At 39.0% G+C, this 19,618-nt stretch overlaps 1 protein-coding gene across 1 annotated transcript in view; it reads left to right on the top strand.

Moving 5' to 3' along the window:
* Positions 1-19,618, top strand: part of Fbn1 (fibrillin 1) — a 225,215-nt gene that overhangs the window by 108,796 nt on the left and 96,801 nt on the right. Inside the window, exons 9-13 of the mRNA XM_046461216.2 lie at positions 5,804-5,929; positions 10,928-11,086; positions 14,259-14,435; positions 15,086-15,226; positions 16,879-16,998. Of these exons, the coding sequence (XP_046317172.1) occupies positions 5,804-5,929; positions 10,928-11,086; positions 14,259-14,435; positions 15,086-15,226; positions 16,879-16,998 (723 nt within the window). The remainder of the gene's footprint in view (positions 1-5,803; positions 5,930-10,927; positions 11,087-14,258; positions 14,436-15,085; positions 15,227-16,878; positions 16,999-19,618) is intronic.

Here is a 19,618-nt window from a genome sequence, read left to right as displayed (position 1 = left end):
GTAGCAAAATAAAAACAGAATACTTTTGGCTAGACATTTTTTTTCCTTGCCATCTACTGTTACATTAAATTTGATTGATTTTTTTCCCCTTCTTTTTTATTTTCCTATGCAAAATTGATATTAGATTAGAATATCCTGTTAGTACTGCATGTACTCTGGCCTGGAAGATATTTAAGCTCTGTTGACCTGTCTTGCTCTGGTAGGAAAGTCATTAGAAAGTCCTCTGAGAACTCTTGGAGAGCTGAATCCACTCCTTCAATTCCCTTACTACTTTCCAGTTATGGCACCTCACTAGTTGGCATAGGCTAGCCTCTAGATAATCAATACAGAGAACCCAGGAAATCTGGCTCACAACCACTGAAAGGATAAGAGATCCTCTTTGTGTCCCAGGAAGCTGATCAGGCATAACAGTGGCATTCTGTGCCTTGTGTTTTACTCAGCTTCCCATTACTGTGACAAAATACCTGAGGTAATCAACATCAAAGGAGGAAAAATTAATTTTGTGTCATGGTTGCAGAGGTGTTAGTCCATAGTCTGTTGACTCCATTGCCTAGGAATATATGTTATGGCAGGAGCACCTGGTAGATGAGGCCTGTTTAACTCATGGCAGCAGAGGAATAGAGAAGGGGTGAGGTCTCAATAACCCTTTTAAGGGCACACTCCCAGTTACCTGTCTTCCCTCCACTAGGCCCAACATCCTAAAGGTTCGACCACCTCCTGCGCTGGTCCTCAAGGGACGGAGCCCTTACCACATGGATCTGTGGAGAACATTCTGAGATCCAAATTATAGTAATTCAATCAAATTGGTCTTAGCAGTTCCACAAGATCCTAATCATCATGCCTCACATGCAAAGTCTATCTTTGAGTTACTTTTTATGAGATCTTTCTTTTCCATAAATCTCCTTTCTTTCCTATACAATGTCCTTTTCCCCAAATTTAAATAAAATGTTGCAGACTGAGATTTATGTAAATATGCACAGTTTAGGTACATTTAAAATGTAAATTAATAAGCTGAACTGATTAAATAATTATTAAAGTTTCATACATTTAAGAAGAAAAAGATTGAGATTTATAGCTGTGATTTGAGAAAATGGGAAATTAAGTTCATGCCCATCTTTTTTGTTGATTTTTCCAATGACTGTAGGGTGCATGTACTGAAAGAACACATGAGCCTTTTCCTTTTGGAAATCAAGTCCATATTTGCATAGGTTACTGTGGGAGGAAATTAAGAAATAAAAAGTGTAATTAAAGGATTAAGTTTTACTTCTGGAAGAAGTCCCTTGGATTCCTAATTAACCACTAATATTTTGGGATTTAGATTATCGTCAGCCCAGCCTCTAACAATTAGAATAGCACTGCATGATGCAAAAGACTTTTTAAAACATGCGGGTCTTAAGTCCATGCACTCCCTAATATGTGAGCCAAAAACCTCAGGATTTACCCTTTCTAAAATAATGGCTCTTATTCTCTCAGGCACCAAGAATAATTCCTGGGACTGTTTAACCCATTGCTCCAGGTAGGCTGCATCATCTGAGCTGGTTGTAGGTCCCTGATTCTTACTGCTCCAGGTAACTAATTCTCCATACAATTAGTTGGATAAAATCTCTGCAGTATGGGCAAAGAACCCTGAGAATAAAGAAGAGCTGGCCCTCATCCTGGTCAAATCACTAGTCCTCTTCAAATTTTAGACACATCAATTTCCATCTCTGAGTTACTTCACTTGTCAGATGAGGAGGTTGAACAAGAAGATATATGGAGGTTCTGTTCAGTTTCACATCCAGAACCCACCTTTACACTTAATATTATTTCTAAGTTGTGATCAGTTAACTGATGCCGCATGAGTAAGAAACCATGAAAACTGAATGCGCGGTTGGGGCTCTAGAATAGCACAGCTGATGCTCTTCTCCACGAGGCTTGAGGAGTCAGCTTGTTTCCTTTTGAGTCACACCTTTTACACTGGGTTGAGTTTGTATAATAAAACAAAGTTAATTTCACAGACTCAGTGCCTTCATAATCTTTAGTGTCACACATGACTTTTAAACAGTTGCCACATTTTCTAGGTTGTTTTTTTTTTTTTTTTAATCTCACTGCGTCAGTGATTTAGACAGTCAGGATCAGGTAATTGGTTTCCCTTGTCAAGTCCACAGTCTTGGACAGAGCTTCTGGGTGGCTGAGTGTCTGTCTCAGTGATGCCCTTTCTGGAACTGAATCATGCTCCATGCCATCTCTTTTCTTCCCTTCTGGAGTGAAAGAGATAAGAAACCACCAAGGGTAGAACTGAAGGTTCTAGAATTAACATATTATCTAACTGCACATTTTAAAACAACTAGGGAGGGAAAGAACCTGCCACTTGTGCATCTTCTCAGGGTCTTATCAAGAAATCCATGAGGCCATGGCAGCTACCCAGGAACAGCTACTTCCTACCAGCTCTGCCTCTCTCCCACCACAAGGAGACAGGAGCAGGTGCCCGGAGCACAGTAATAGCTCTTCCCAGCCAAGCCCCATTGCTGGCCAGCCTCCCCAGCTGGTTGACTTTTACAACTGGCATTTGATACAGACTGACTTGCAGAAACTCTGCAAAAGTCGCCATTCTCAATTTCTCTCTTACTTGGGATTCGTGAAATTCTATTAAAAGGAGATAAATGCAGAGTGGTAAGCGTGAGGGAATAAATACATCCGTATGAATGAGCATCAGAGTTTGATTCCCCTTCAGATGCTTTGTTTTCCTCTCAGCAGCTCCACCACAGCCTCGTAATGAGATCAACTTTTACTTTTCATTTAGAAATAATGGGAGAAGAGGTGGTTCAGGAAAGTAGAAAGACAAAAGGTGCCTGAAGAAAGAAGTATGTCATTGAGGAGGGAACATTCGGGAAGTTCCAAGTCATTTAAGCCTCTTTGAACATCATAATCTGCTCTAGTCCCACTTTTATCTGAGAATTAAGAAGCTGTGCACTCGAACATGTTCCTGACCTGCTGGCCTCTAAAGGCATGTACCCAAGGAGACTCCCCTGACCCCCGCCAGCCCTGGTCAAGTGGAGACTTGAGTTTAGCAGCAATTTTTAAATGATGAACTCCTTTGCTTTTATTTCAAATTTTACCCATGTCAGTTTTCTGAAGGTCTCTGTGGAATGCCCAGGCACCAGAGGTATAGGACTAAGGTCCTGTTGTCACACCTGAATTGTGGGGATTGGATGACTTGATATCCAATCAGCATTTAGACAATGCCTGGCACTCTGCACTTGTGAACTCTCATTATTATTATTGCTTTTATTATGATCTTCATTAAAGGGTACAAATCTAACCTAACCAGCAGGTAGAAGATGTTTCCACCATCTAGCCAAATTCTGTTTTTTAAATGTCTTTTTTTTTTAAATATATGCAGTCTCTTTACCTCTTTGGCTATTGAAACATGTTGAGTTGACTTAATAAAGATGATAGCAGTTATTTATATTAATAGATAGAAAAAGTCTTTAATAGATGATGTCCCCTCATGTGATGTTTTGGTAGGTATTCTTAATAGATAGTGTTCTCTCCTGTGATGTTTGTGACTCAGACATTAACTTCTAGGGACGTTTTGAGAAAGATACATTTTGATACCTTTGCCTTATAGTTCTCTGTCCTTAAATGAGGTTTTGAGCCCTGTAAGCTGTTTGATAGTCTTGTTTGGGTTTTTTGTTTGTATTAAGTAAAGTGTGGCTGGGGGAATACAGAAGGCTCCATTTTAAGGAGCTGTCTTAAAAATGCGCCTTGAGATAATATGTTGATTCTAGAACCCTCAGCTCTGCCCTCGGTGGTTTCTTTGCGTTTTTCACTCCAGTGAAATTTATATCTGTTGGAATAGAGTATGCACCTCTACCATTACATAAATTCACGATGGCAGTGCTGTTTATGTTAGCATTGACTCTAATTTCAGCAGTGAAATATTGCTTGTTTCAGCCTCTAGCCTAGCATGGAAGGATGGTGATTTTGCTTTTCAAAAGGTTAAACTGCTTGTAAACAGTGTCACTGCTGCCTTTTTGACTAACAGGGTGAACTTGAGGTAGAATGTACTTAAATCTGATCCACTTAAAACCCTATTTTTTTGTTGTTGTTTCATTTATCATCATCGTCATTGTCGTCATCATTATTATTAGTACTAGGATTGAACCCAGGGGTGCTTAGTCACTGAGGCATGTCCTAACCTTTTTATTTTTCATTTTGGGACAGGATCTCACTAAGTTGCTGACACTGGCCTTCACAGGCATGCATCACCACAACCAGCTTTATTTATTTTATTTTATGCTTTGAGACAGGGTCTTGCTGTGTTCCCCACGCAGGCATCAAACTTGCAGTCCTCCTGCATTACACCTCCACGTAGCTGGGATTGTAGTGGCCCACTGTGCTTGGCTCCCTATTTTGGTTTTTAAATGAAGAGAAGCTCTAGACTGGAGAAGACATGTTCTTATTTTGAGGTCCTAACCCTTTCTGAGTTTCACTGGTGTCAACCTGGCCATTGCAGCATTCCTAGGAGGCTTGGTGCAAATCCAGCCAGTCCTAGATCAGGCCAGACAGCCCTCTATTTGTATTAAAGAGGAGACCATGCAAATCAGGGGGTACCGAGCCCAAGCAGGAAGTTCTCAGTTTCATCTCTCCCCCTCCTGATGCCACATACTGAAGTTTGTCTATGTGTGAGTTGGGCTGTGGAAAGCTTCCCTTGAAGGAAATGGTCATATTTGTCCCAAAGGACACACTTATTGCTTCCTTAGAGGAGATCAGTGATCGGGGCCCTTGAGGGCTGACCCCAGATTTGGCCTCTGTAGCATTTAGGATGCTACTAGGCAGTGATGTCCTTGTTTAACCCCTGAGGAAGAGAGGGGAAAGGACAAAATTGTGCAGATGGAGAAGGTGAACTGGAGCTGTGGTGGGGTCCAGCAACAGCCTCAGCTGACCCCACCCATGGGGAAGTGGAGAATTGGAGTGGCCTTGGAGTTGTCACTGTGGGGTTGAAATGATAAGACCTTAGTTCCTCTTCTCAATTATCTGTCATCAAATGGGATACCTAGAGATGGTGTGACTTTGGGCAAGGCAGCCCTCTACAGCTCGGGTGATCCCTGAAGGGGCTGGCAGCACTTCCAGTGACTGGGGCAAGGCCTTCCTTGAATAGAATCTGGGGGAAGCACGCAGCTCCATGTCAATTATTCATCAAGTGTGCATTCACCAAACCCACAGAAAACCATCATCATGGTAGTTTGGGTGTGCCCCCACAAAAACAGAGTTTGTACCCTTATGCTTTGAGACAGGGTCTTGCTGTGTTTTACCCTTAGTCTTGTCCCCCACGATGGTCAATTCTTGGTTAGCACCCAGACCACAAGGTCTTCTCTGAAGGATTTCAATGTATGCTTTGTAGAAAATGAGGTTGAAAAGAAGTACAGGAAGTGGAAGTGATGCCAAATTTAAAATCATAAGTAGGGGAGTTTAACTCAATGCCAAACATGAGAGAACTGGGAAAACAGAATTACAAAATAAATGACATTTGGCATGTTATTATTGTATTAGCATGCTGTCATGACTTTGCGAAACAATTGTACACAGTCTTAGATTCTAAAGGGAAGTTAGTTTATTATGTTCTAATCGCCTGAATTTGACCAACTCCTTGGGCAAATCTGCTGCAAGAAGTACTCACTCTTGAAATGGACTATTCTCTACACAGGTTTTCTAAAGATGGCTATTTCTAGTCTCATGATTTGACCAATATTATATGTGAATCATAATGATGAAGTTCTATACTGTTCTATGAATACTGAAACTCTTTATTATGTTCCAGATATTGATGAATGCAGCACTATCCCTGGAGTCTGCGATGGGGGTGAATGTACAAACACAGTCAGCAGTTACTTTTGCAAATGTCCCCCTGGCTTTTACACTTCTCCTGATGGTACCAGATGTGTAGGTAAGTTTAATCATAGACAGCATGTATGGTTTGTATAAGTCAGTTCTGCAGTGAACATCTTTCTCGACAAGTTTTTTAAGGGGGGCATATAATCTCTCATTTGTGGTAAAAAAAAAATGTGCATTTATGGAAATATATTGAACTGTAAAGCATTCTCTCAAAGAACAGAGGAATCTTCTGGTCTTGTTTTGGGATTCATTGTCTCCTATGAAAGGTGGATAATCCAAGAGACACTACAGATATCCTCCAAATTAGCAGTGCAGTGGTGCAGTGTCAAATCTTGAAGCTATTATCTATTTATAACCCCACCTTCCATCATTTCCTAGGGTCTATGTTAATTTAGGACAGAAATTTTGCAGTAATATCTTAATTGGTCTCCCTGTTTCTTGGCTTCTCTACAATCCATCTTGTCAGATTTATCTTCCTAAAATAGTGCTTTGATTAAATAACACTCTTGCTCAAAAATCTCTGGTAGTTTTCCACTCAGGCTTGGAAATTAGCAGTTTTCAGTATGTGTCCATTGGATCCTTCAGGTGCTACAGACTCTTCCAAGGCTGCTGGGTATGAAGGGGACAGTGACAATAGGACAGGCTCTTCCTTCATACACATCCTCCATGCTGGCAATTTCACTCTTATTTGTTGTGGCTTCCATGCAAGTTGTCAGTTAAAGGGGGCTCTATTTAAAAAGTAGGTTTGGCAACTGCTGGATCTAGTAATTGTTAAGACTTCCTTCAAAGTCTATTGTTTTAGAATAAAATTCACATTCCAGAAAGCACAACCTGATAGTCCAGGGGCTTCATTCTCTAGCCCCTTCCCAGCTTTACTAACCTGGCAGCACAGTCCAGCCTTCTCACCACCAAGTAGGCCCTTCATTTAGGGCCCCTTCATGCCTCTACTCATACATGTTACACTACTCTGAACACGTGTCTTCCCGACTCCTGCCCCTTTCATGCCTCCACCCAGGTTTTCTGTCTTTGAAGATGTCCCAGATCAACTTATTAGAAAGCAACTTACTCCCTTACTTGAGGACATGCCTCTCACGAATGGCCTAGTGGGGATACCTGTGTTGGCACGTTTTTGTCTTCCCCATTCAGTTGAAAGCTCTCTGTAAAGACTGGTAACTGCTCTCCTTGTATTCCTGGTGGTTCTCAGCACACTTTCTTGCACATAGTAGGTACTCAGTATTTGTTGAATATCAAAAGGGGTCATTCACTATTAGCTTTACCTTGCCAAAAATAAATGCTACTTTTTGATGTTTGTGTCTGGTTCATAATCTCCAAGACACTCAGCTTCACATTTTCATCATGTATTTTGGACCAAACTGAAGGGCATTTGAAGGTCTGGCCTACTTTTTCCTCAGTCACATATAACAACAACGCAGGCAGTCTCTTAGAGTTGATAGCTAGTGAGGGAAGTCTACCTGAACTTTCCTTAAAAACAGCAGTGGTGTCTGGATTGCCTGGTTTCCTGGAATAGTCATTGGAACTGCAGAGAAAGAAGGACAAGCGCAATCCACATTGCTCCTTTTTCTTCCCAAACGGCCCCAATTAGCAAGTGACCTCCAGTGGGTCTAACCAGCAAAAAGAGAGAGATGAGGGGCTTTTCTTGTCCAGACAGTGGGTACATTTTGTTTTTAACTCTCAACAAGAGCCCTGGATTACATTAAAGGGATTAAAATACATTTACATACCAGATGGTTTATATTTTGAAAATTCTTTATTTAATCAAATCTATCCATGCTGCCTTTTTACAAAGGAAGAGGGGGAGGGAACTAAGATTCACGGATCACCTCTTAGGTGTGAGGTATTTTATGGAAACTGATTTAATGTTCAAAGTACTATAGTTGGGAGGAAGCGGAATTTAGAGAGAGGTTAGTAAATAATTTGGTACAATAGTTTAATCAGGAGATAAGCCTGGGAGCTGGGATCCCATGGTGGGCCTGTATGAGTCTGCAGTACAGACCTCTCCCCTTACCTTCTGCCATGATGCAGTCACAACTTTCTTGCCATCACCCCAGACACGCACTGTTTTCCCATTCCTGGAACCTTATTGCAACCACAATTAGCAACTTGCTGCATAATTTGATCCCAGTGACACCGCTGCCTTTCCTATCACTCATATTTCCCTCCAACCATAGAGATCCCCAAATTTTCCCTAGTGACAAGAAAATACAAATACTCCCCAATTCAAACGAATCCGAGGATTGTTTGTGAGTTGGTTGTTTAGAATTAGTGAATCTAACTAATAGAAAAACCTATTTGTAAATAGTCTTATGTAGTATTTTCTTTATGCATCTCTTACAACAATGAAATTCCCACTGTTACCCTCTGTCATCACATTCTGACCCTCTCAGGCTTCCCACCTGCAACACTCCCTCTTTTCTCTGAGCTCTTATAGTACCACTTGATAATATTTTTGTGTAGGGCTTCCCTTTTATATTAGTGTGACTTATCACTTCAACTTCTTGGGGTGATAAGGATGTCCTGTTCCCACTTTAGCTTCACAACTCCTAGGTCCTAGTTGGACACAACAATGTTAATGATTTGTTAGGTGAGGCCTGGGATGACCTGAAAATATCTATTTTAATATGGGGTTTTTTTGTTTTTTTTTTTTTTTTTTTGGTACAGTACGATTTTTGCTTCCTAGGATAAGGGACAAGTGATTCGGAAGATGGGAAAGGATGTCTGCCAGGGCAGATTGAAAATAGTTGAAGATGTCTATGATTCCTCCTACTTCTCTTTAGGCCCTCCAAATCCTGAAAGTCTTCATCCCTGGCTCCTGTAGGTCTTCACGTTTCCTAAAGCCACCCTGACCCTCTATGCAAAAAATGGTCCAGGTCCTGGGAGGGCTGCTTTCCCCCTGACTATGGCACTGCTACCTACAGAAGTGGAAAAACTTCAGGCTGTTGTGTTCTGAGCTCAGTTCCTCCAAAAGGTCCCTGATTTTCACAGTTTTATTCTTCGTTTTCTCATTAGCTTTAGGTTTTCTTTAAAATTAATCCATAAATCAGGGACTTCCACTAATCCAAACACAACTTGTAATTTTTTGAGCGTGGACATTTACCATTTTGATCAAGAGTCTCTGACCCATTGAATTAACTTATTAGTCAGCCAGACAGGCAATAACATGGTATCACAGTTAATTTGCAAAATAATAGACATTAGCCCATTAAGAGTTTACCATTGGCAGCTGTAGATTCCAGTTTTTCTCTGAAGGAGATAGGTCATACTGAAAATTATATGTACAAATTTCATCATTTGGTCAAATGTTTATACTGGGTTTTGAGCACCAAAATAGTTGGAAGCTGGGATCTGAGCCAGTTTTGAGTATCTCTTCCTATTCTTAATAACTGTTGGTTTCCATGCCCAAAATATTTACTAAATGATTATATAGAGTATTAGTGGCTTTAAGGCACTGCAAATCAGAATGTAGGAAGTGCCATTCCTCCCCCATCCCCAGGCGTCCCAGAGTTTGCTCCACAGCCCCTTCTCTAGCCATTTGCCCAGCATCAGGCTAGAATAAAGCTTGTTCCAGCTCTTTACTGAGACTGTTAATCTGACCAGAGGTACAGAAACTGGAACCACAAAAAATTTCTGGAAAGCACATTTATACTTGCTAGTGGTTTTAAGTACTTCTCAGAAATAATCTTATATCTGTAAGGCTGACCTATAATTTTCTTTTACGGTTTGTCTAGGTTTGTTTTAGCCTTCTTCACTTAATGTTAATAATTTAAATGTTTCAAAATTAGTTTTTTTAATTTTATTTTTTCGATTTATTACAACCCTCAAAATTTGGAGGTTCTGTGTTTTTAAGAATGATGTTGATGATAAGAATTATAGGCATGACCCTCTGTGAGAAAACCTGATGTTTAATAGTTAGACTCATAGGAAACATAGGGATGGATTTGGGACTAAAAGATCTTCCATGTTATAAAAAGATTTGCTATTTATATTCTTTTAAATGACAAGCATAGTTAAAATATTATTTATTTTTCAAAACATAATTTTATAGGAACCAAACTGAGATATAGTTTACTTAAAGAGAGGTGCACCTTCAACATGTGCCAGGTAGATAAAGGTGTTTCATACTTTGCTGCTTCCTTCTCTGTTTTATTAGGACTATCTCAAGGCTTTTTCTATGCTAGACACTCTTTTTGATAATCCAGAGTCATACTGCCTGTGTCAGATATTGTCATGACAGTCAGACATGATGTAACCCAATAAAAGTGATAAATAGAAATGTGTCTTACCATGTTGCTTTGAGAAGATACCTTTCTGCCAAAAAATAAATAAATAAATAAATAAATCTTCTAGAATTCTTATATTCTATAGGGCTAAGAATTTGGAATCCTTTATGCTTTGAACTTGTAAGTCATTACAGCCTTAAAAAAAATCTGTTTAGGCCCCAGGACAAAAGGAAATCTTGATTAATAAGCATTAGATCTAGCTGTAAAGTGGCTCATTGCTTAAAAAAAAAAAAAAAAAAAAACTCACAAGTCTGACTCACAGTTTCAGACTAAAATATAAGAAAGATCTTTTTGAAACATAGACTATAGCTCAGACTTAATGTTGTTTTAAAATAGATTTATATAAATATTTGCCTAAAGTGGCTCAAATTAAGTAGATGGAAACCAAGGACAACCTAAGTCTCTCTTCAGTACAGAGACATGTCTTTATAAATAATTAACTGTCACTGCCGGTGATTTTCTTAGTCTCTCTTTCCTTATGGCACATATGGTTTTAATCATTCATTGCCACCTTGGGTATGGAATGTGGGCCTTTGGCCAAGTGCACCAGCGTGCAGGGGCAAAAGGTGCGAGACAAGACATTTCTGACTGAGCCTTGCACAGACACAGTGCTCACAGTGTCCCCTGCAGGGGACAGAGGAGTGAGTTCACCCAGCTGTTGCCTACGCATGAGGCATAGAGGTGCTGAGGCAATGGGGTGTGGTCACTGGTTGGATCTCAACGAATGAGTGTGTGTTTCTTTGTTTTCTCAGATGTTCGCCCAGGATACTGTTACACGGCTCTGGCGAATGGGCGCTGTTCTAACCAGCTGCCACAGTCCATAACCAAAATGCAGTGCTGCTGTGATGTTGGCCGATGCTGGTCCCCGGGGGTCACTGTCGCCCCTGAGATGTGTCCCATCAGAGCAACAGGTAAGGTCCCTTCCAGTCATCTACAGAATATTCCAAGCCAGTGACAGTGTGCATGATGCGCATCTAATGGAAACTTAGGTAAATAAGTAAGACTCCAGGAAATGTAAGAGATGACAGCCAGGGATCTTTCCCCAGATGATGTATAGGGAATCGCAGTTGTTTATACTGCAAGGACTGTTTTGAGACACTACTACTTACTTAGCTTGCATATCAACACTGAAGAGCCACCTTTTCAGGAAGTTCTTGTTTTCTTTTATTCTTGCTTAGGGACTCAGTAGCTCATGTTCAGTAATCAGACTCAGTAGGATAGAATTCAGCTCCCCCAGAACATATATTTCCTCTTTGCCTGACATTTGAAACTTTGCTCTTTCTGTGCTAACTCCTGTTGATTTTTTTTCTTCATGACGTTTCTTTTCTCTGTTATATTCCTTTCATTTCCAACTAAAAGCTTATTTTTCTCTGGCCCAAACTATTGCAGTAACCTCCCAAATTTTCTACATGAAATCCAAAGGCGCCACGTACATTTCCCAAAGTCTAACTCATCTAAAGTTGAGTTTTAAAATTATGTCTGGAGAAGAAGTAAAGAGAGATATTCAGAAAAATTTTCCTCAGAATGAACTTGGGCAATATTCACCACCAAAACACACCTAAGATTTTACTACTTAGTATGGCGTGATTGATGTCCCCAAATCTGATCTCCAGATCTTAATCTTTTAATGTTCTTTTTAGTAATTTTATTTCCTAATTAAATTATATGATTGAATTTTTTCTTGAACTCAGTCTAAGCATTTTTAAACTCAGTGTGTCCTATTTTTCTGAAATCCTTGCCTAGTTCAGGTCTTTACTCCCTACTGTCACCCTTGCTTGTTATAGACCCTCTGGTGTGTTAAGGACCCACCTAAACAGGACCTAATCCTGGGCATCCCAAGGTCACCACAGCTGGAAATACTCCCTTGTGCTTTGGTGGTTCCAGTTTGTACTTTTGCTGTGGCTCACCTTCGTGCCTATATTTGTTCACCATATTGGTTTTTTTTTTTTTTTTACTATTTGATAAATCTCATTAAGAGGTCTCTTTCATCATTATAATTTCATATTGTTCATGCTTTTTTTTTTTTTTTACTTCTATAGTCAGCTTTTTACTCTTTAAAAAAATCAGCATCATCTCTGAATTAAGTAGGAAAGCTAGACATCAGTTGGCTGATCCTGAGCACAAAGGGTTTCCCTGGAAATTTATTAATCTGTAGAAAGTAGGAAAGAGTAAAGGACCTGGTGTGAGACACTTTCCTAGAGGGCTAAGACCAATTTAATGGCATTCTTAAAGTAATATACCCACCTAATTAACAGAAATGCCGATAAGCTATCCAACTTCTTTTATATAAATCCTAAAGAATTAAAAAAGAAAGGCTGAACTGGTGCTTACAGGTATTTTGGAAACAAAGTGAGTCCCTTGATATGGTTCCCATTCAGTTAAATCCAACTCATAGTTAATGAAATCCTCTTATGTGCAATTTACAGGATTGGGCTAAAAGTGAGAATTAGTTATGAGTTGTATATGATCCTTGACTTCAAATACTGCACAGTCTCAGGGGTAGAGATTTGATGAAAGCAAGTGCCCAGGGATTGATGGATATGGCATGACCAGATAGAAAGAATCGCTGTGATTTGACAAAAGGGATTGTAGCATCCTGAGTCAGGGAAAAACAAACAATATAAAAGTCTTTTCCAAATATAGGGGAGTACTATGGAATCTTGTAGGCTTCAATTCCAGAAAGTAATAATTAAAAGGTAGTAATGGAAATTACTGAAAACATCAACTTGACTTGAGTTGGAATGTGAAGTATGATTAAAGAAGGTTTCGAAACAGACCAGCAGGTTATAGCAGGATATGTGGTGGCTTAGTGTAGGTAGCCACATGTAAATTGTCATCCTATCCCATGAGGTTAAATTATGAACACATCTCAGTAAAACATTACTATTCCTTAGAATAAGTCAAATTTCAGTCCACATGAAAATGAAGATATTAGCCTGATCTCTATCAATGACTAAAACTAGTATATAAAGTATTTATGGAAGAATCACTGTGTAACTATGATAATATCAACATTCTGGCAAAAGATTAAAAATTTTAAAATCCCACCGTTAGTTTATAGAAGGGAATATGAAAATTAATAAAATAAATGTAGCCCTTGAAAACTGGATATTATTTTAAAATACATTTTTGAAAGCTCAGATAAAATGTTTAACAAACCAAAAGATCATTTATTCTGATAAAGACATAAAATTGTGAAAAATAGTATCAACCTAAACATTTGCTCCCTACTGATAACTACAAAACTTAAGCTTTTCCTCTAGACTTCAGATTCTCTTCTACAACTGCTAAGTGATGATATCTAACATCTCAAACTTGTGTGTTCAAAATGGAACTTGACTTCTACCCACCAAACCTGCCCCCATGGCAACTTTTTCCCTCTCAGTAAGAGATACCAGTGTCCACTCACCTACTCAGCCAAAAAAAAAAAAAAAAAGAGAAAAAAAAAAAAACTAGAAGTTATTCTTGATTTTTTGTTTCTCAGTTCTAACATTTACTTCTTTACCAAATTCTACTTATTTATCTTTAAAATGTGATTGGGTAAATTAGTCCACTTCTGCCAAATTTTATCATTACTTGTTTTGTCCAATCATCATTATCTTGTCCTTGGTTTTCTGCAACACCCTTGCGTCCTTCCAGTTCATTCTCCAAATGTCAGCAAAAGTGATCATCTGAAAAAATTTTATCTGATCATATTCACCCCTGCTGAAGACCTCCAGTTGGTTTCCAACTGCACTCTCTTTAGTTCTCTGTGGAATCCACAGGAGGGACCATCTTATGTTTTAAAACTTATGCAAGAATCATGTTTTCCATGAGGTGAATTTTGATATAGTCCATGACTTTCTGGCTTTGGGGAGGAACATATTGTGCACTCTATGATGAGTTTGGAGTTTTGAATCATTGTTCCAATATGGTTATTACTATGGGCATAAGAAATGCAAATGAAATCCATGTTTTTTCCTTTTCTCCAATTGTGCAATGTGCTTTGAAGATCAATTTTTCTTTGCAAAGGGTGATTACTCTGGGCCTATGATATCAGCTACAGCTCAGCTTGTTGTATTATGTTGTGTTGTGTTTTTCCAGAGGATTTCAACAAGCTTTGCTCTGTCCCAATGGTAATTCCTGGGAGACCAGAATATCCTCTCCCACCCGTTGGCCCCGTTCCTCCAGCTCAACCTGTTCCTCCTGGCTTTCCTCCTGGACCTCCACATGTAGTCCTCAGGCCACCAGAATATCCATATCCATCTCGGGAGCCACCAAGTAAGAATTCAAAAGTCATCTTATTTTTCTTGTACTAGTCAGTGTGATATTTTTTATTTGCTTATGCTGCTTTAGTCGTTGATAAATCTATCAATTATTGATCTGTTTTTTAGTTTATATAGTATTGTATATAGTTTTTAATTTTCCTATTGCATAGATAAAAATGGAAATCTTTTGTATTTTCTAGAAGTAAATGCCCTTTTATTTTTGATGCTTTCAGCCACATGTGGGAGAGTTATAGGAAAGACTGAAATCATATTCACAGGATGAGTTAATAATAGAATCTTGCACTTCAGGTTATATAGCATACAAAGAACTTTTATAAATAGTTAAATATTGATAATTCGCTTCCTTAGTTGTTTTCCCAACTGAAGGCTTAAGGGTGAGTTAGCAAATGGGAGTCTGGAGCAGGCAGAGGAGCAGGCTGCAGCTGGGCTGCAGTACCTCCCCACCTGCAGCACAGTGCAGAGGTGAACTCTCACATCAGGAATGGAAATATGCTCTGTCGTTGCTTCTGTAGAATGACTCTGCCCAGGGATAGCCCTCCTTCCTTTTTAACTCAGCATCTTGTCCGTTATTGCCATATTAAGTACTGATCATTTTAATGGTGTAATAAGTAATTTCAATGGGGTTCAATGTTATTTTTCTAGGGGTGCTGCCATTCAATGTCACTGATTACTGTCAGCTGGTCCGCTATCTATGTCAAAATGGGCGCTGCATTCCAACTCCTGGGAGCTATCGATGTGAGTGCAACAAAGGATTCCAGCTGGATCTGCGGGGGGAGTGCATTGGTAAGTGACTGATCACTAGGTTGGCACTGTATTAGTTTTCTATTGCTACTGTAACAAAAACTCTCAAACCTAGTAGCTTAACACAATACAGATTTATTATCTCTCAGTTTCATAGGTAGAAATCCAACACAGTTCTTAATGGGCTAAAATCCGGGTGTAGGCAGAGCCATGTTTCTTTTGGAAGCTCTTGGGGAAAGTGTGTTGCCTTCCCTTTCCAGGTTCTGTAGGACACCGCCTCTCCTAGGACCTCATGGACCCTTCATCTTCACAACCTATCTCTCTCCAACTCTGTTTTTCTCTCCCAATTCCTGCTTCCTCATTTAAGTTCCTTTGTGATGATATTGGTCCACCGTCCAAGAGACTCCCCATTTCTAGTCAGCTGATTAGCAATCTTAGTTTCATTTACAACTTTAATTCTCCTTTTACCATGTAACATATTCACAGATTCTGAGGATTAGTATATGAACATATTTGGAAGGACATTATTCTACTTGCTACCAATGACTTCAAACCCATTATAAAATATATTCAAGGCATTGCTGATAACTCTAGCCTAGTCTCCCTATCAAAAGCTTGACCATTAAGTTATGAAAGCCTGACCCAAATTATGAAATTTTGTACATTTTACTAATGTAAATGTAGAACTTACCAACTTTCTTCAGTTATTAAAAACTGAATAAAGAAACTTCAAATCATGGGCAAAGCATTTAAGCTAGTGAAGGGAAGAAGTGTAATGCAATCAGTTTATTGATTGGATAAGAACAATCAGGTGCCATCTTATTTAAAAATAAATTCATCTCTTAGTTCCAATAAATTCCAGAAAATTCTACAATTGTGAGTCAGGCAAAAATGAGTAATTCTTGTTTTCTCAAGCTATTTCATTTCCTGGTGATATGAACACCCCTTCTGGAGGTCATCCAAAGCTGGGTCGGAGAGGGAGCAAGTAACTCAGGGTTAGGGAATGTGAGGTCAGCCTGCATCTTCCTCTAGGAAGCCTGTGGACAAGAGAGTTATTTTCACTAAACCCTGGTTTACTCATCTTTACAAGCAGAAGGTAAAACCGTTTGCCTCTACTTACACTGATTATTCTAAACAACTGTAACAGCAGTGGGACTTCTTATGTTGAGGACATCTGGGGGTTGGGGTGGACTCCATGTTGGGTGATAACTGCCCTTTAAGCAACAATTGCTTCATGTTTTGTTCTAATATTCTTAACAGAACTGAGCAGGGGATGTTAGATATGGGTAGGCCTTCTTTATATTAGAAAAAAAAAATAGCGGAGCATTAAGAGATACTCTGAATCCTATCCAGAAGCCACTTGTGAAATGTTAGCCTGTTCAATTTTTTTAGGTCAGACTCATGGAAGAGAAAATGTTTATTAGCTTAGAGTGTTGAGTTGCTATGCACTTGGAATTTTTCTCTGAAAAATGACACATGAAAGCAATACACTTGAACTGTTCTACCAGTCTTCCAATGGCTAGAACCAGCATGCATTGTAGTGGAAAGGAAAAAGAGCCTTTTGTTGTGCTATTTATTTCTTTAAAGGAACATGCTTTATACCTGTAAAAGAAACCTATAAAGTCTTATGAGCTGCTGCAATGTAATTTCTAAAATACACTATGTAATCTCATCTAAAATGCACTGTTTTGCAGATGTTGATGAATGTGAAAAAAACCCTTGTGTTGGTGGAGAATGTATTAATAACCAAGGGTCATACACCTGCCATTGCCGAGCTGGCTATCAGAGCACACTCACCAGGACGGAGTGCCGAGGTACAGTTCCCTCACAGAATATGAGCCATCTGTGCCTAATGAGTTCTTTGCTTCGAAGGAGCTCAATGAAGTTTAAATAACCCTTGCCAGAAGAGGCAAATCCAGCTCCATTGCTTTTTGCACTTTCTTCCAGGAATTCCAAATATGGTACTTTCAGTCTGAGGACAGGACCATAAAGTCCAAATTCAAATTATTTTAAAAGATAACTTCTCTGTCTGGAGAAAAATCTTATTTTCACTTCTTTTGTTGTTTCCTCACTGCTGTCCTTTAGTTTTTTGTTTGGAAGCTGGGGAATGGGACTATTCTTTGTGTCACAGAAAGTGAGGAAATATTCAGGTGAAATTATGCAGGCAGCTCAGTTTTTAGTGGGATGGTCTGAAAGATAAAGGAGTTACCTGTAAGTTCTTGCTGTATATTAGTGCACTTAGCAGAGTTTCAGGTCCCACCTCAGACCTTTGGAATCAGAATCAGCAATTTAATAAGATTCCCTCATGATCTGCATGTATATTAAGGTTTGAGAGGCACTGCTATAAATGTTTTCTCATAAAAATCTGCCTTCAGGTTTATTTATTAATTAATTGTTAAGCCATTCAATATGGCTTCTATTAAATGACATTTATGTACTAAGTTTCTGAGGTAGAAATAAATAAGATATACTGCCCTCCCTCAGAGGACTCAGATCTTTATCTCTATCTATAAATTTGGCACAAACTGAACTGTCATTAATCCAGTAAAACCAGATAAGATAAGCAAAAACTGTTAAAATCAAATATGATGAGAAGTAAGGAGTTGTATATCACTAGAAAAATTGGAAGCCTTTAATAAGATGTAATTTTGTTTGCCTCTCCTAGCAAAAGCCGTTTATGTGCATTGGCGACACACAGAGGTTTTCATTTTTATCAGCAAAATGGTCTCACAATCCTTTGAATTTTCCTTTGACTTAGAGATTTATTATCATCAGTATTTTTTAAATATACTATATTGAAATGGCAACTTTGAGTAGTAAAAACTATAAGGCAGCATTTCAACATGCTGATAATTCTATTAATGGCCTACTACAGAATTTTAAATCGGATGGGCTAAGTATTTAACTGAGTTGAGAACCTTCTTAATATTGCAACTATTGGTTCAAATAATTAGCAGTACTAAGCATTTTAAATAATAAAGAATAAAATGAAACCACTGACCAGAGGCTACACTGTTAAATAAGCAAAGATAAATGATTATTGAGTGGCCTAAATGGGAATGAGGACCAGACAGTGTAAATGCATGTGGTTGTCATCAGTCTGGGATTTAAGGTACTGGAGACTAAAGATGACCTGCAGGCCACCAGCTTTGTCCTCTTAAAGAGTTAGTACTAAGCCACGTGCAGTGGTGCATGCCTGTGATTCTAGCAACTGGGAAGTTTGAGATAGGAGGGTTACAAGTTCAAGGCCAGCCTCAACAACTTATTGAGACCCTGTCTCAAAATAAAAAACATGAGAAGGACTGGGGATGTAGTTCAGTGGTAATGCACCCCTTGGTTCAATTCCCAGTACAAAAAAAAAAAAAAAAAAAGTAAGTGCTAAGTTTATCCTGAATAGAAGTTGAGGACACACTCCTGTTATTTGGTAGATGAAAGTCACTGCAGAAGGGTCCAAACGGCTGTGTACTTAGCAGAGAAAAAGTACATGAGGGAGTGGGTAGAAGGGGACAGAAGAGATAGAAACACAGTTGAGATATTTGAATGACAAGCATTTCATTTGTTTTATAAGGCAGTGGAGCCCCATAGCATTCTCAAGTTGGTGAGGAGGGAAAAAGATGAACTCTTTTTCCTGTTTATGTTAACCTTTGCCTCAAAAAAATTACAGAATCCTTTAAAAAAAAGTCTGTACAAGAATATATGGCTTTTACTACTTTTTGGAGCGTGGAGCAAGTCAGATTTTAGCAAGGATTAAGAAATAAAGGAAAGAGAAAAGATCGTGGGTTGTTGGCACAAAGATCAGACAGAAGAAAAGCCCAGACTGCCATAGCTAGTCCAATGACTTGTGTGGAAACCACTGCAGGATCTGCCCAGAAAGAAAGTGCGTCTGAAGGTCAACCACAAGACACCGTGCAGACAGAATAACCCAGACGCCATAAATGCACATTCTTGTTGTCCAGGGGATATGTGGGGCACTTGTTCTCAGGCAAATATGTCCTCAACTCTGCACAGATAGGTCTGCTCCCATTCAGATCTGCACAGTTTTCTATCTGCTGAGAATGAGCCCTGGAAACAGCTGTATGCCGGGTAGACAAGACAGTCTGTGATCATCCTCTTTGATATTCAGCCAATTTGTAGCCTCTACAAATAGAGGGAAGCAGATACCCCAGGGCACCATATTGTTCCCTTTGGGTGGGTTGTCAATCTTTAAGTGAGAGATCAGATACAGGTTATTTGAGTTATTGTCATTTTTAACACTTTCATATCAAGCCCTATAGTTTACTTTGGCATAATATTAAGCACAATAGAAAAAAGGGAGAAATACACCCAAAGTACCAATATTTTATTTGGTAGATAGAGTACTCATAAAATTATTTAAAAAAAAAAAAGACTAAGAATAAATGAGCAGTAAAACTGTTCTTGGACCAGAACTGCCAT

Source organism: Marmota monax, unplaced genomic scaffold (assembly GCF_021218885.2).
Source record: "Marmota monax isolate L192 unplaced genomic scaffold, Marmota_monax_Labrador192_F-V1.1 WCK01_AAM20220418_F8-fsc00001, whole genome shotgun sequence".
NCBI lineage: Eukaryota > Metazoa > Chordata > Mammalia > Rodentia > Sciuridae > Marmota > Marmota monax.
Note: the sequence above shows the minus strand (reverse complement) of the source record. Positions and strands in the feature narration are given on the sequence as shown.